Below are 15,252 nucleotides of genomic sequence, written 5' to 3'. Positions count from 1 at the left end.
AGTTGGCTCCAGGGCAACTTTGTTATCACTGAGGCTCTTAGAGAGGCCCCTGGTCAGCAAAGGACTCACTGGGCCTAGCTACACTTCTCCCTGCCCAGAAGTCTGGCCTTCTGTATTGAACCCAGTGGGCCCAGTGAATAGCACCAGGGTACCCACACCAGCAGTGCCAACGTGGAGGAGTTAGAAGTACGTGCAGTAGACAGGTGGACAGGAGGATAACATGGGCTTTGGCAGCTGTACTCACCACCTTTGACTGTTGCCTCAGCCTCCTCAGGCCCTGCTCTCTCTTGACCAGTGGGCATGCTCATGCATACACTGTGGATCTGATCTCCATGGCTGCAGCCTCTTGGAGGCTCCTCGGGGCCCCGTCCCATGGTGAATCGTTCAGAAGTCACCTCCTCCTCTCTGGAGCTCCTCATGACACACAGTGGCCTCAATGCTAAGAGCTCGGCATGTTGTTGGCCTTCTGTGGAGAGAGGACAGTGGTCAGATGATGGGTCTCTCAGTGACAGGATGTTGTGGTTGGAGGCAGGTCAAGAGAAGAGAAGACTGGCAATACAGGGTGCCCAGCACCTCCAAGATCCAGTGGTGAGCTTTGTTTGCCATCGGTGACCCCACAGCCTGACCTGGGGACCAGACCCGTAAGTTTCTGCATGTTCTTCCTACACCTCAGGCCATCTCACCCCCCTCTTCAGACCCTCGTGCCTGCCACGTTTTCACAATGGTGGGGCCTTTGTGCAGAGGCTGATATTTCTGCCCAGAGAACCCAAACCCTTCACCTAGTGAATCCCCAAGCAACTTTTCAGAGCTCTACTTGGCAACTTCCTCCCCAGCTGTCAGACAGCTGAATTAGGCTTCCTCAGAGCTGGGCACCAACAAGGACATCAAATCAAAGAGTCACCTCATCTGGCAAGACAGGGTGGGTAGGGGTGCTGGGTATGTCCCTTCTTGCTCTCCAGGAGGTCCCTGAGAAATGGCTCAGTGTCCGACCTGAGACAGCTGCTCAAACATCCTTGTAGATGACTCAACACACATACAGGATGCTGTGGGGACAGGAATGAGCCCAAGCCTCCATCAGACACCTGTGGATCCTGGTTTTCAACGCGATGACCACACACCCCATCTAGCTAGGGGTGAGGGAATCAGCTCAGAGATGGGCAAAGAGAAAAAGAAGGGAGAAAAGGGGAGGGAGGGGTGGAAAGAAGACAGAAAGGGGGGAAGGGGAGAGAAGGGATCTCGGCTTTGTAGGCTATGGGGTTCTAGACCCCATGACCTCAGTATTAGTGGTGACCCCAGGACCTGTCATTGTGCCTCACTCTTCCCTGGTATCAGAAGTGGTAGAAAGACAATGTAACCTGACAGCCATGTTTCTGAATGGTTCTATCATCCATCGGAGGGCACAGAGCACCAGATGCAGGTAAGTGAATGGAAAGGGCCACAGGCAGGGCTGTGGAGCATGGGCTAGACTCTCAGCTTTGGTAATTGTGACAGGGCTAGCCACAGCACCCTCAGAGAGGACAAAGAGCCCTATGCAGAGGTTGGCTGAATGTCGTTCTGAACACTCCAGTCCACAGGCCTCTTTCTATTCAGGACAGAGTATCTGCCGAGGGTTGGGGGCTTTCATCTCTGTAGACAGAACAGCCATTAGAACACTCTCTTACTGAGTCTATAGTCTGACCCTACCCTTTCTTACCACATACTGGGAATGGGGTACCCAGATACAGACCCAGAAACCCAGCTGGCAGAGTGGGACCAGTGCCCATATGTGCCACTAACTGCTACCATGAATGGCCCATGTCTACTGATCTGTGGTGGGGAACTCCCCCAGCAGAGGTAGACAGGGAAGGGGGGCATCTGGGCTCCCTTCAGATCTACACAGGACTAAGATGGGCAGGAGCCCAGGCCTATGATGCAGAAAGCAGAGGTGCCAGCAAAACTTTTACCCAGGACTAAGGGGTTTGCTGCCATGCCTGGGGTTTTGTTCAGTGCTTGTGCAGGGTGTAGTGGAGAGGAGGCTGGAGTAGAAAGGCCAGGGGTGCTGTGACCGGTCTTCCCCCCAAAATAGGGCAACAGAACCTTTATGAGATTCATTGTACTTTAGGCACATCAGCACTCCCTGGCCCAGTTCCTGCTCCCTCCCCAAGAACTGCCCAGGCTCGTGGAACTGCACCAGCCAGGCTTAGCTTTAGGAGGTTTAGAGACACAGGCCACACACCTACTCACCAGTCATCTACTGCTTGGGGCCAAGGCGCATGGAACTTCTCACTTTACAAATGGGGAAACTAAGGCTGAAACTGTGCACAAACTTCTTTCTTTTTTCTTTTCTTTTTTTAATTTAGAGACAGGGTTTCTCTGTGTAATAGTCCTAGCTGCCCTGGAGCTCAATTTGTAGACCTGGTTGGCCTCAAACTCACAGAGACCCACCTGCCTCTGCCTCCCAACTGCTGGGATTTAAGGTGTGAGCCACCACCGCCCTAGTGATGCCCACTTCTAGTGGTGGGGAGGAACATGTAACTCCAGTCACTGTCTGATACTGACTGTGAGCCCTGTAGCTTTAAGGAGGCTGGCCATCTGGTGGGATGGGGGGGGGGGACTTTCCCTGGGAGTTACCCACAGAAACCCTAGCAGGGATTTGGCACAGAGTGACAGAACCCTAGATGGCTGAATCAGGAATGAGAAGAGTCAATGCAAGCCCCCATGGGCACTGCTTGCACCATGAGGAATGGCCCTGGCCTAACTCATGGCATCTCCCCTTCTAAGGATCAGGGGTGGCAGGGTCCCCATTCTGTTGTTGCAATAAACACTGCTGCCCCTACCCTGTGCCAGTCTCGTGCCAGGCCTGTGAGCAGCTGGGTAGTCAGTCACAGAGCAGGGAGTGTCAGCTGGAGGTCACCTAACCTTGGGGATGGGCGGCTGGAAAGGGAGGGAGACTCACAGGGAGGAGACTTGGGTCCCCAGGAGAAGTGGCCTCAGTGAGCCCCTGACCTACCTACCCATCCAGCACCTGACTTTCATGGAATCCAATAGGTTTATTTGTGGACAAATCCTTCTCATTCTCCAACTATGCCTGAAGGCTAAGATCTGAGATAGGCAGATAAGAAAGAGTTATCTCATACCAAAGGTACCAAGGGGACCCTGGATCCCTACAGATACCTGTTCACCTCAACATTCAATCACAGAGGAAAACAAAACAAAACAAACAAACAAACAAACAAACAACTGGCGTGGCCCAATTAACAGCACAGGGACATAATTACAGACCAAGTCTGCCCTCCTGTCCTCTGTCCTAAGGTAGGGTCCCAGCTGGTCATGCCTGAGATCCTCCAGGCCATCCTTCAGGCACTGGCCCTATCAGCCTGACCCCCTCCACAACCTAAGTCCAGCGTGAGCCTGGACTTGTGTCCTTCCCTGCCTTGGTTTACCAAACTGTCACCCTGGTTCCTACCACCGCAGAGGCCCACTGTCTTGCCCAGGTCTGTGAGGATAGGTACATGCCCAAGGGGTAGGTGACTTCTGATCCCCTCTGGTGTAACACAACGGGGCCCTCAACCAAGTATTTGATCCAGTCTCTTGAGTGAGGCCCTGGTCTATAGGGTCTGTGGCTCCCAATCACTGCCCCCCCAACTCACCATGTCCCACCCCAGTGTTCTTAGTCTTCTCTCTCTGCCACTTAGACCTTCAGGTGTCCCTACCTCCAGGCTGGCCAGTGTCTCTCAGAAGCTGACTGATGCCCACTAAACTTTCCATTCCTGCGTCAGGGAGGCACTCTGGGGTCTCACACAAACCTGGGGCTGGGCTTAAAGTGTTTCTAGAGAAATGAGACTCCCAGCTGAGGGAACTTCCCACCTACTCATTGAAGACTCCCAAATTGCATCACAGTGGGGCTTAAGAGCCCCAAAGAGGACGTGGGCCCTGTCTGCATATGTGGAGCCACCTCCTCCCTCCACAGGCTTGCTTGGCCTGCTCCAGCAACAAGCAGCCCGGAGTCCAGCCAGCCCAGCCCCAGATGGTGTCCAGAAGCCTCAAAAGTACACTTGCTGGGTTCAAGTGACCAAAAATGGTGCACGGAGTCTCCTTCCAGCCTTTCCCTTCTGCCCAGGTAGCAGAAGCATCAGGTGACCCCAGGTCTGTCACCGCAGGCTCTGACCTCCAATGCCCACCTAGTTTACTGCTGGAAGACAGAGACCCAGGACCAATCTCAGTAGGGGAAATGTTCTATGCCTCAGTTTACCGACCCGTAAAATGAGAACGAAAACACCCACTCAAGGTATTAGGAACATCAAGCAGGCAGACAGCATGCTGGCTTACAGCCGGCATCAGTACTGTAGGCTGGACAGAGGAGCCTCTATGGTTGGCCCTGCCTGTGTCTCAAAAGATCTGGCCGGAGACCCACCAACGGACATCCTGAGCCTAGGCTTTGCAGGACTGTTGAGACTTTGCCTGGAGGTGGCAGTATTCTCCACAGGGTAGGGACTTGGTTGGAAACAGGTGGTTTCAGATGAAGTTGCCCCCGGACCTGTTGGATATTGAATTAGAATGGTCCCAACAGACTAGGTGGTCATGCCAGATTAGAGTGAGCCTCTACCTGGTGCCTGGGGTCTACAAAGACCAGGGCACACAGACGATGAGGGCACCTGACAGGAACCACTCAGGCACAAGCAGAGGCTGGAAGAAGCAGGAAGGACCCTGCCTTGGGAACTCTGGAGGCTGTACCCTTGTCTCTGACTCCTGGCCTTCAAACCCTAAGAGAACAATTTCTGTCACAGTCTGTTATGGCAGCCATAAACACGGTGACAGCCTGAAGGTTTCTCTCCCTGGGAAATGGGCTTCACACACCCACATTTGTGACTACACACACTTAAGACACTGGCATCCCGCCTGCTGCAAGAAGCTCCGTAAAACCAGCAACCTGGTGAAGGTCACGTAAAGGTGGCACGTTTGAGCACCCTCCTCAGGCTTCATCTTTACCTCAGCCAGGAGGATGACCCTCACTCCACCCATGCCACAGATGTGGAACCCAAGGTTTGGCCCAGCCAGGGTCCCAGAAGCAGTGGACTGTAAGTCAGGTGGCAGGAGTCTGGTCCCTCAACCCAAGCACAGGTCCTGGAGCCCTGGAGTCCTAGAGTCCTAAAACAGGCTGCTCCTGCTGAGGCCTCCAGAGACAGTAGTCAGTAACCCTAGCCAAGATATGCATTTCATTGGTTAACATAGAGACCCAGAGTAACCTCACAGTGGCCCGGTCACAGGCACAGGGGCGCCACAAGCTCCACACTAGTATGGGTGTTCTTGTCATGGCCTGCAATGAACAAAAACTAGAGTTCAACACTTGGGGCCCACTGGCTTCTGAATCCCGTGTCTTGTCCTGACCTCAAGGACACATTCGCAAGGGCCAGGTCACAATTAGTCGTTGGTCTCATCTGAGCAATCTTGACAGTCTAGCAGAAGAACCCTGGGGTGCTGAGTGCCAGTCTCTAACAGCTCCTGGCAGGGTTCTGGCACAGCCCAACCCTAAACAAGCCAGAAGAAAGAGGAAGGTGGAATACTATTTTTAGATCCAGTTGTGGCAAAGCCTGGCTCTACCAATCACAGCCGAATCACAAAATCCATGCCCCTGTCCAGAGCCCCCTTACCTGCACTCGGCTCTTCAGAGAACTGCCTTCAAGGCCCAGGGACGCAGGTGCCAGGTGGCCACTTCTGGCTCAGCTCCTGCTGACTGGCCGGCCCACAGGCTGTCTGTCTCCAGCTGGCCTGGACAGGCAGGGGCCGCCCACAGCCGGCTGGCTGACTGATCAGTACTGCCACCGCCCCCCTGTTTCCTGCCCCGCTTCCTCCCTGAGCCTAGGGGCCTGGAGACCCAAGGCGGGCTGAGTACTCCAAGCTCTCCACTGACCGGTTGATCATTAGCTCCTTGTGGACCAGAGCCAGGCCCTGTCACTGCCTGCTCACTGCCAGCCCTGTGCTCTGTGATGAAGGCTGGGGACACCCTCAGTGCTGAGATTGGGGAAGTCCACCGGAAGCCGGCCCTCAGGCCCTGCTAACCCCAGTCCAGCTCTCTGTTCCCTTTTCCCTGCTACACACATGCATACACATGCATACAGACATGTGGGTGGCCTCAGAGATGTGTGTGGGTACACAGACCTCGCACATTTGTCTGCATGCATATGCACGAAATACACATGGGGTGCTTCTCACTCTGCCCCTGGCACCATCTCAGCCCTCTGATTCCAACGGGTCCACTCTGGAACGGGCCAGCCTCCTTTTCAGCTTGCAGGTACCACAGCCTTGGAGCCGGCCTGAGCGGGTAGACACTTTTCCTTTCCCACAAGCTGTAGCCTGACCTGAGAACTTCCCATGACCTCAGGCCCATGCAGTGCCCACCCTGAAAGATGGGACTGGTCTGCCGGTCACACTCGCTGGGCACTGTGGGTATCTCTCCTCCCTGCCTGTCTCCATTTGTGAGGAGTTCTGAGGGTGTAGGTACACTGTGCTTCACCTCCCTCTCCAGAGAACACAGACCCGTGGGATGCTAGCCTTCCACCAGGCCTATTTTTCTGACAGCTGTGTCAGTAGAGGTCCCTGCAAGCCCACACCCATACATGGGTCTGGAAGCATTTCCTCTCCCGGCTATTGTCCCCACTGCGCCCAAACCAGTATCCTGTTTGTCTCAGAAGCTGCTCTCTTGGCCCAAGGCCAGGGGGATTTTCTGAGAGTCTACCCCAGTGTGTGCAGGGTACTCTGGGGCCATCCAGCAGGGCAACTATCTTTATGATCCAGTGCTCTTTCAGTAGGGTCATCCTGAAGTTATGAGGTACAAAACAGAACCACATAGCTCTGGCTTCCAGAGGGCCACTCAAACCCCACTCTGCCTTTCTTGAGATTCCTCTAGAAGGACCTGTCACTTTCCAGAGCCTCCGTTTTCCCTTTGCAAAAAGTAGAGTTGGGGGGCACTCGGCTCCCACAGTTCTGATCCATGACATGGCTGTAGCGTGTTCAAGTTGTCACTGCCATGATGCTGAACCCTTGGGTAGACCACGCCGTGGGACTTTGTGACAGCCCAATGAAACTGTCATCCCCGTGACCCCAACAGGCTGGATAACAAATAGACTTAGAGAGGTAATTTTCCCAGGGTCCCTCAGCGTAGGCAAGCACTGGAACCAGGGTGCTTGCCCTCACTCTTTGGTGTCTGTGTCTAGACAGAGGCAGCAGGCCCTATTCCTAGGAACCCCAAGAATCAGGCCCGACTCTGAGAGATGAGGTCTCCAGAACACCTCAAGTGCCTGCTTTAAACACCAAGCCAAACAGCAGTGGCCCCACTTCTCTTGTCCCTCTTCATCACATAACTTCCTAGGCGCTACTGAGATGCATTAGGCGCAAGAGTGACCCGTGACCAGTTGCTCCTCACCCTGCCCCACCTCTTGTCCCAGCTCTTCTCATTTCCTAACCTGCCCCAGGAGGGGAAGTCACAGATGAAGCTACGTGGAAGGTGTGTTATCTTCCTCAGGGAGGACTCGCTGACGGAAGCTCGCCTTCTGAGGCAGGCTTTCCCTGGAAGCAACCCACTCCCTAATACGGGCTGCTGGGAGAGGCCAGCTGCCCTGCCCTGAGGTTAATCTGTAACGGACTATAAAAATGTTGAGCTCAGAAGAGCAGAGGCGTCCAGCAGAACCTTAAAGATCGTTATAGAACATGAAGACAAGCATACTTTAAGGCCCAGAGAAGAAATGTGTTCATTTTTATTTTATTTTTTTGCTGATCATCGGGTCTGGTATAACTCTGCCATCATAATGAGGCGTTGAGAAGTAGCCCCATAATGAGGCATGACCATCCTCCACCACCACTTTCCACAGCAGGGGACCAGGTCTGGCCTGTGCGTGTGATCTGTGGACTGCTCTGTTGAGGCCTCGAGGCAGATAGGGTCATGCTGGCCTGAATACCAGTGGCTCACTTAGGTCCCTGTGACACACTGAGCATGCAAAGACTCAGTGTGGGGGGAATCCCTGGTTAGGACATGAGATGGGGCTAAGAGATGGTAGGAGCAGGTGACTTGCGTAGAATACAGGAATGCAAGCTTTCTCTACTCTATGAGGGGTGGACGCAGTCACACAGAGGACAGTAAACCATCCGTTTTCTCGTGGGCAGCGGTTCCAAATGAAGACTTTGGGGTGACAAGGCAGCAATTGACATCCTTCAGGATTGCACACGGGGAAACTGAGGCTTGTGAAGAAAGCCACCCTCAGCCCCTTGCACAAGAAAGAGGGATTTCAATGTATTTTCATTCCCAGGCTAATTCTTAGAGCTGAGCCCTGTCTATACACGGGTACAGCCTTGGGGATGCACTGTAGCTTGATTCTCCCTGTGTCAAAGCTGCCTAGCCCTGAACCCAGTCTGTGTCTCTGCAGTGTCCTGCAAACAGCAACCAGTCTAAGCACACACTTTCCGTGTACCTCTATGAGAAACAAAATTATATCAGCTAAGACCTCTTTCTGGAAACTGAGGTCCCCAGGCCGTATTACTGCCCTCTAAGGTGGACAGGAGGACTTGAGGCGGGGATTTCTGCAGCCCTGCCCCGCAACGTCAGCCACAGGCTTAAAATGGTGGCAACGGCTTTGAGGCCACTTCGGTTGTCACGGAGGCACACACAGACCCACTTGCTCTCTCAGCCGCTTTCCATTTCTTCACTCCTAGCCAAACTTCAAGTGCTGCCAGTGTGCCTGCCACACCACACACCCCAAGCTACCTTTGCTTCAGCTACAAGCTCAACATCAGCTGTGAATGCCCAAAGCCCCCTTCCTGATCTCTCCAACCAAGCAAACTGCGTATACCCAGTCCTCCTTTGACCTGCTCTGGTGCCAGCTAAGTGGGAGGGGATTGCTTACCTAGAGCCTGGAATCACGCTTGGTTCCTGTATTTCCCTCCCGCCTCCTGTGGAACATCATGTATGGCCCTGGAGAGACAGAGGGGCATCTGCAGGCAAGCCCTCCCTGCCTGCTCTAAGCAGGAAGCCCCAAGTGACAGCCACACCTGCACCCTTCACAACCCCAGAGCCCAGCTGTGATGTTTCCCAAGTGATGTAATGGAGGAGTGACCAGAGGGATCACTGCTTTGATACCAAGCCAGGTGTGTACTGTGGGGTCTCTTCTTGTCTGCTAAAGGAAGGGGCATGGCTTCACCTCTATTTGTACTATTCATACACAAAAGACAACCTGGAGACAGACACTGTTCACCCCCATACACAACACTCCTCAGGGGTGACTGAGGAAGAGCAGGTTCTAGAGTCGACAGCTCAGATGAGTCCTCTGGATAGCTACCTCAAATTCAGCCTCCAGATCTGCCTGGCTCAGCACCTGCTAGGTATGAAGAAGCGGGGCACAAAGTAAGCCGTTATCTCTACTCTCATGATATTTCAGCAGGGTAAGAGTAGAGACAAACCAGTGCTGAGCATCAGAGGTGTGGCTGGGCCACCCACAAGAGTTCATGGTCAAGTGGCAATGATAGACATTGGGGCCAGACAAATAAAATAGCTCCACCCCCAGCGCTGGGACAGGGCAGGCAATAGGCCAGTGACTAAATCTTGGCTGTAGATGGGTGAAAATGGCCTGGAGGTGGGGTGCCCAGACAGCTGGGGCTCAGGAAATGTGACTGAATGCATTTCCATACGGTCATGAAGTGGCTGGAGGTGCCAAGAGGTCAGAGAATACAATCAGTGGACTAATGGATTGATGAATCAACCATGGATAGGTAGATAGGCAGATAGGCCAATAGGCGAGCAGACCAATAGACAAGACAGACAGACAGACAGACAGAGAGACAGATAGATAGACAGACAGATGGGTAAATAAATGATTGGTGGCTCAACAGGTGGCCACTGTGATGTGACTATGCCAAGAGGACACTGGTACTCACTTGAAAAGGTCCCAGTGGATGCAGCTAGAACAATTTGAGCAAGAAAATGAGGCATCAGGTGGAGGACAGCTCAACGCGTGATATCTGTTCTTGGCTGTCAGCTCGCCACATCCGCAACCAGCTAAAACCCAGGTGGCTAAGCACGACTGTGAAGGATTTTTCTTTTTCTTAATTAAAGCACTTGAAGTGGGAAGATTTATTTTTAATCTGGGAAGACCCACCTTTCATGTGGGCCACACACTCTGCTGGCAGCCTCTGTAAAGGACGTGGAAGAAGGAAGCTTGCACTCTTTGCCTGCTCTTGCTTACTCTGGCAAGCCCATCCCCTCACTGGATTTGGAGCCTAGTTCTTTAGGATTCCAGCATACACTAAAGACGTCTTGAGACATCCAGCCTTGTGGACTGAAAAACTACCTCCGGACATTGTTGAACAAGCCGAAGCACAGAGTAAACCATTCTAATTAATTCTCTTTATATGTCGACAAAATTTATATTCATTCTATCAGTTCTGTTCCTCTAGAGAACCCTGACTAATACACAGGTATAACATAATGGCCCTAAATCTAGCTAAGCGTGGTTCATTGAATGAGAATGGCTTCTATAGGTTTATATATTTGATTTTGTTTTGTTTTTGTTTGTTTTTGGAGACAGGATTTCTCTGTGTGCCCTGGCCAACCTGGAACACACTCTGAAGACCAGCCTGGTCTCCAGTTCAGAGATCTGCCTGCCTCTGCCTACACAGTGCTGGGTTTAAAGGTGTGTACCACCAATGCCTGACCATAGGTATATGTCTGGGTGTTTGGTTCCCAGTGGGTGGACTGTTTAGGAAGGATTAGGTGTGTGGCTTGGAGGGGGTGTGTCATGGGTGGGGAGACTTTTAGGTTACAAAAGCCCACACCAAGGCCTGTGTCAAGCTGCCCCTGCTGTGGATCAGTAAGTAAGCTCTCAGCTACTGCTCCAGTGCCACACCTGCCTCTTTGCCCCCAGGTTCCCTGCCATGACTGTCACTGATTTATCCTCTGATACTGGAAGCAAGTCCCAGTTAAATGCTTTCATTTGGAATTTGCCTTGGTCGTGATGTCTCTTAACAGCAATAGAAAAGTTATTGAGACAGTGTCTTGGGGTTACTGTTGCTGCAAAGAGATGCCATTGGCCACAGCAACTCTTTTAAAGAAAACATTTAGTTGAGAGTGGCTTGCTTACAGCTCAGAGGCTCAGCCCATTACGATCATGAAGGGGAGCATGGCAGTGTGGAGGCAGACATGGTGCTGGAGCCGAGAGTGCTGCATCTTGCAGACATCAGGAAGTTGACTGTCACACTGAGGGAAGAAAAAGACCTCAAAGCCCAACCCTACAGAAGATATGGCCAAGATTAAAGGTGTGCCCTCCAGCCTCAAGGTCTGGATTAAAGGTGTGTGTCATCCAGCCTTCTCCACTCCCTGTGAGCTTCTGTGGACCAAATACATTCAAATTACCACAGACAGTAGGTAAACCGGGCAGCCGGGGGGCGGGGGGAACAGACCCCTGCCACCCAGTGCATTCCACAAACATGTTACTCTCCTACCCCAACTGCGAGAAACCTGACAATTACTCCCTAAGTGTACCATACATGGTGACCTCCCCAGGACAGTTTAGAGGGGACCAGAGCAACCCTATCATACAGACTCATGACCAGCAAAGCAAGGGGCCAGGGTCAGTACCAAAAGCAGGGTCCTGGGAACTCATCACGCAATCCCACAAACACAGGCAAATCCTACTGTGTATGTGGAACGGGGTAGGGGGACACGCGGGGGCATTCACTCTGCTCTGCAGTCAGGGAAGACTTTTAGAACTCAGTTCGGTGATTCTTGAGCAGGTCTTGGAGGCTGCATGGGTGCAGAGTGCTGAGCAGTGTGAGACTCAAGGTGCACCTGACAGAGGAGGGAGGTGGAGGCAAGCACACGCCATGCTGAGACACATCTGGCAGTCCCAGTCCTCCTTTCTGAGGGGACGACAGTGGGGACAAGAAACAGTTGGGTAACTGACCTCACCAGACACCTACATTTGAGCAACGGTAGTCAAAAGAGGGCTGACTTCCCCCCTTAAAAGTTGACAAGATGTTGACTGGCCCCTGACAAGGCCCCCTTTGTCACTGCCAAGGTTAGATCAGCAGCTCTGACATCCGTCAACCACATCCTTGGCAGGTGGCCCAGATCAGAGCACCACCAGGTCACCAACACTTGCAATCACAATTGCAGTCACCTTTGGCCAGCAGCCTCATTCCTGGATACTCCTGTCCAGATTGCTGCCTCCGGTGCGGGGACAGGTGCCAGCCAACCCAGCGGTTTACAACACCCAGCACCTTGGAAATAGCCTGGTGTCAGATAAGTCACACTCCCTCCCACACTGCATAGCAAGTGCAATGATAAAGAGCCAGGGCTTTCCCTGCATGCCCACGAGGTATGCTCTGGAGACACATGGGGCAGGAAGCAAGGCAGAAGCAGCCACATGCCACCTGGGCACTGGAGCACACTCCGTTCCTCTGCATGTGAAAAGAGACTAGGTACCTAGGATGCATGGGGCCCACAGAGAGGGTGTCATAGCGGAATTCAGGGGACTTTGGAGTGAAACCGTCTGATGACATTGTGAAGATGGGTGTGGCACCCTGGTGTTCTCAGGAGACACTGCCAGCACAGCACAAAGAGCAGACCTCAGTAGAGACACAATCAGGAGGACAGGGGGACACTCCAAGATGTGTAGGCAAAATAAACAAACAAACAAAAATAATTTCATGGGTTACAAATGCATGGTGGATCTTATTAAAACTTAAGCGGCGGGCGGGGGAGGGGGGTCCTGGGACAGAATAATACATTCAGGGATTTGAATGTGGAGAGGCCTCCAGTCATATTAACATCTGCACTAGATCCTGAATGGATAACCCCTTGTGTTAATTACTTGTTTGTCTAACATACGCTAGGGCCAGCTGGGAAGAAGGAACCTTAATGGAGAAACTGTCTCTATAAGTTTGGCCTGTAGGCTCCTCTGTGGGCCATTTTCTTGTTAAATGATTGATGTGGGTGGTTTTGGCAGGTGGTCCCGGGATATATAAGAAAGCAAACTGGTAGGCATGGTGGCATACACATTTTAATCCCAGCCCTTGGGAGGCAGAGGCAGGTGGATCTCTGTGAATTTTATGCCAACCTGGTCTACATAATTAGTTCCAGGTCAGCTAAAGCATATGGTGAGATTATGTCTAAAGAAAGCAGGCCAGGTGGTGGTGGTGCACACCTTTAATCCCAGCACTCAGGAGGTAGAGGCAGGTGGATCTCTGACTTTGGGGCCAACCTGATCTACACAGTGAGTCCCAGGACAGCCAGAGCTACATAGTGAGAACCTGTCTTGAAACAAACAAAGGATAAAGCAGCACTCCTCCATGGCTTCTGCTTCAGTTTCGGCTTCCAGATCCCTGCCTTGCCTTCCCCGCATGATGGACTACAAACTGTAAGCTGAAGAAAGCCTTCCCCACACCAGCTGTTTTTGGTCCTGGTGTTTATCACGGCTGTAGAAACGTTAACATCCCCGCACTATCCTGGCACGAGGCACCAACAGAAGGGGACAGAGGGCTGTTCTGGACTCTCACTCTGCCTTCATCTGACACATTCCAAATACTGAAGTCTCTAAATCCCCACCAGAGGACAAGGCTAGACACATTTGGACGGCAAATGGCTGAGGCTCAAAGACAGGCACAGTGGATGGGATCCTGCTGAAGGTCATACTCCAGCCCTCCTACAGCAGCGCCTGCACAGGACTTTGGGCCACACCTTCTTGTGCTGTTAACTACAGAAACTAGGATTCTCCTACAGTCCTGAAGCACCAGGGAAACTGAGGCAGGCTTTTGAAATGGCATCTTGTTCCAAATTTGTGGAATTGTGAGCCTCAGCCCTGCTGGGTTCCTGGAGGGCAGAGACACACTCTTCATCATGAACAAAGTTCTGCTGGGGCCATGCCTCTACTACAATACACACACAAGTTACAAAAGCGCCCTGGGGGGGGGACAAGAAGGAGACATTCCTGGGTTTATGGCACCCAGGGACAAACAGATTCTCAGGAGGCCTACCCCTTTCTCTAGGGCCTGAGCTGGCCTTCTGAGCTTCAGTACAAAGTCCAGACACTCACCAGGCCGGGGCAGCCTTAAAATCCAAGGGCCAACAGACTCACTCAGCAGTACTACCTTTCATTCCTGGCCTGAGAGGGGAGGGGGATGGGAGGATGTCAGAGCCCTACTGTTCCAAGGGGCTGGTAGCTGGCAGCAACTTTAGCCCCTGGGGAGGAGAGGCCTGTGCTGGGTTGAGAACAGAGGAGTTTGGGAGAAAAGCACAGGATCCCTGGCCTTTGGTGCTGGTGTCCAGCAGGTGGGAAACATTAAAAGGCGGCCAGCATCCTGCCGTCAGATCCCAGACCCTGCAGGATTCCTGCTTGTCTACAGCGTGCCTGGTACTGTACAGTAGCAGCTATGGTCACTGGCCACATGCAGACACTGCTCTGGGCACCCACCAGTATACCCTCAGTGGCTAGGTAAGGAGACTGATGCTCAGAGGAGTAGAATTGCCCAAAGACACCCATCCAACACGTGTGGCCCCAGACCACGGGGACTTGGCTACTCCACAAGGCACCACATCCAGTCTGGCTCTGAGTAGTGTGGGGAGACCACGCCCTCTACCTCAGACCTGACTTCAGCCCTGACAGGGCCCAGTTCCACACACTTTTCAGACTGGAGAACACCAGGATCCCTCTCCTTGACCACAGCCACCTAGAACCTGTCCTCCCTGCTGCTCCAGACCAGACCAGTTCAAGTGCTGGCCACCCCAGCACCCCCTCTATATCCCTTACCTGTTCTCACAGGTGAGCAGATTGTAGACTACCCCGCCCCCCCGCCCCAGGGCAGACCCAACAGAACCGTCTAGAACTTACCCTGCCTAGAGAGCAGATGCTGCCAAGGAGGAGGGGGTGGCAAGGGAGCTTTTAGGTCCCTCACCTGCACTGGATGACTGTCTCAGTCCTCAGGAGGCCCTGCCCAGGCCACTGGTCTCCAATCAGACAACCTGAGTCATCAGCCGGCTGGGCCCGCCCTGCTGGGAAAGGGCCAGCCTCCTTTTGACCTTCCTCCTCCTTATCAGCCCTGGGTCAGCATTCCTATGCAGGGCGGAGGAGCAGTTTAGGAGCTCAGCGCAGGATTTGGGGGGTATGAGAAGAGCCCGTACAACAGAGAATAGTGGCAGGGCATTAGGACAGCTCACAGAGGAACGGCTGTGCTAGGATGCTGATGGCTCGCTTACTCTCACCCGGTGGGGCTGGGATGTCTGACTTGGGA

The 15,252-nt window shown here is 53.0% G+C and overlaps 1 protein-coding gene across 3 annotated transcripts in view; it reads right to left on the bottom strand.

Moving 5' to 3' along the window:
• The window catches only part of Sh3tc1 (SH3 domain and tetratricopeptide repeats 1), a 42,914-nt gene extending 27,954 nt beyond the window's left edge, over positions 1-14,960 (bottom strand). The window contains exons 1-2 of one of the 3 annotated variants that reach the window (XM_038338094.1): positions 14,853-14,960; positions 245-466 (exon numbers count right to left, since the gene is read on the bottom strand). In XM_038338094.1, coding sequence (XP_038194022.1) covers positions 245-419 — 175 coding nt within the window. In that variant the 5' untranslated portion in view covers positions 420-466; positions 14,853-14,960. Of the gene's footprint in view, positions 1-244; positions 467-5,630; positions 5,947-14,852 lie in introns of those variants that run through there. The other 2 variants (XM_038338095.1, XM_038338093.1) reach the window with 2 other exon arrangements.
• Positions 14,961-15,252: the final 292 nt, after the last annotated feature.

Source organism: Arvicola amphibius, chromosome 1 (genome assembly GCF_903992535.2).
Source record: "Arvicola amphibius chromosome 1, mArvAmp1.2, whole genome shotgun sequence".
In the NCBI taxonomy this organism is placed as follows: domain Eukaryota; kingdom Metazoa; phylum Chordata; class Mammalia; order Rodentia; family Cricetidae; genus Arvicola; species Arvicola amphibius.
This window is presented reverse-complemented; position numbering and strand designations above follow the sequence as displayed.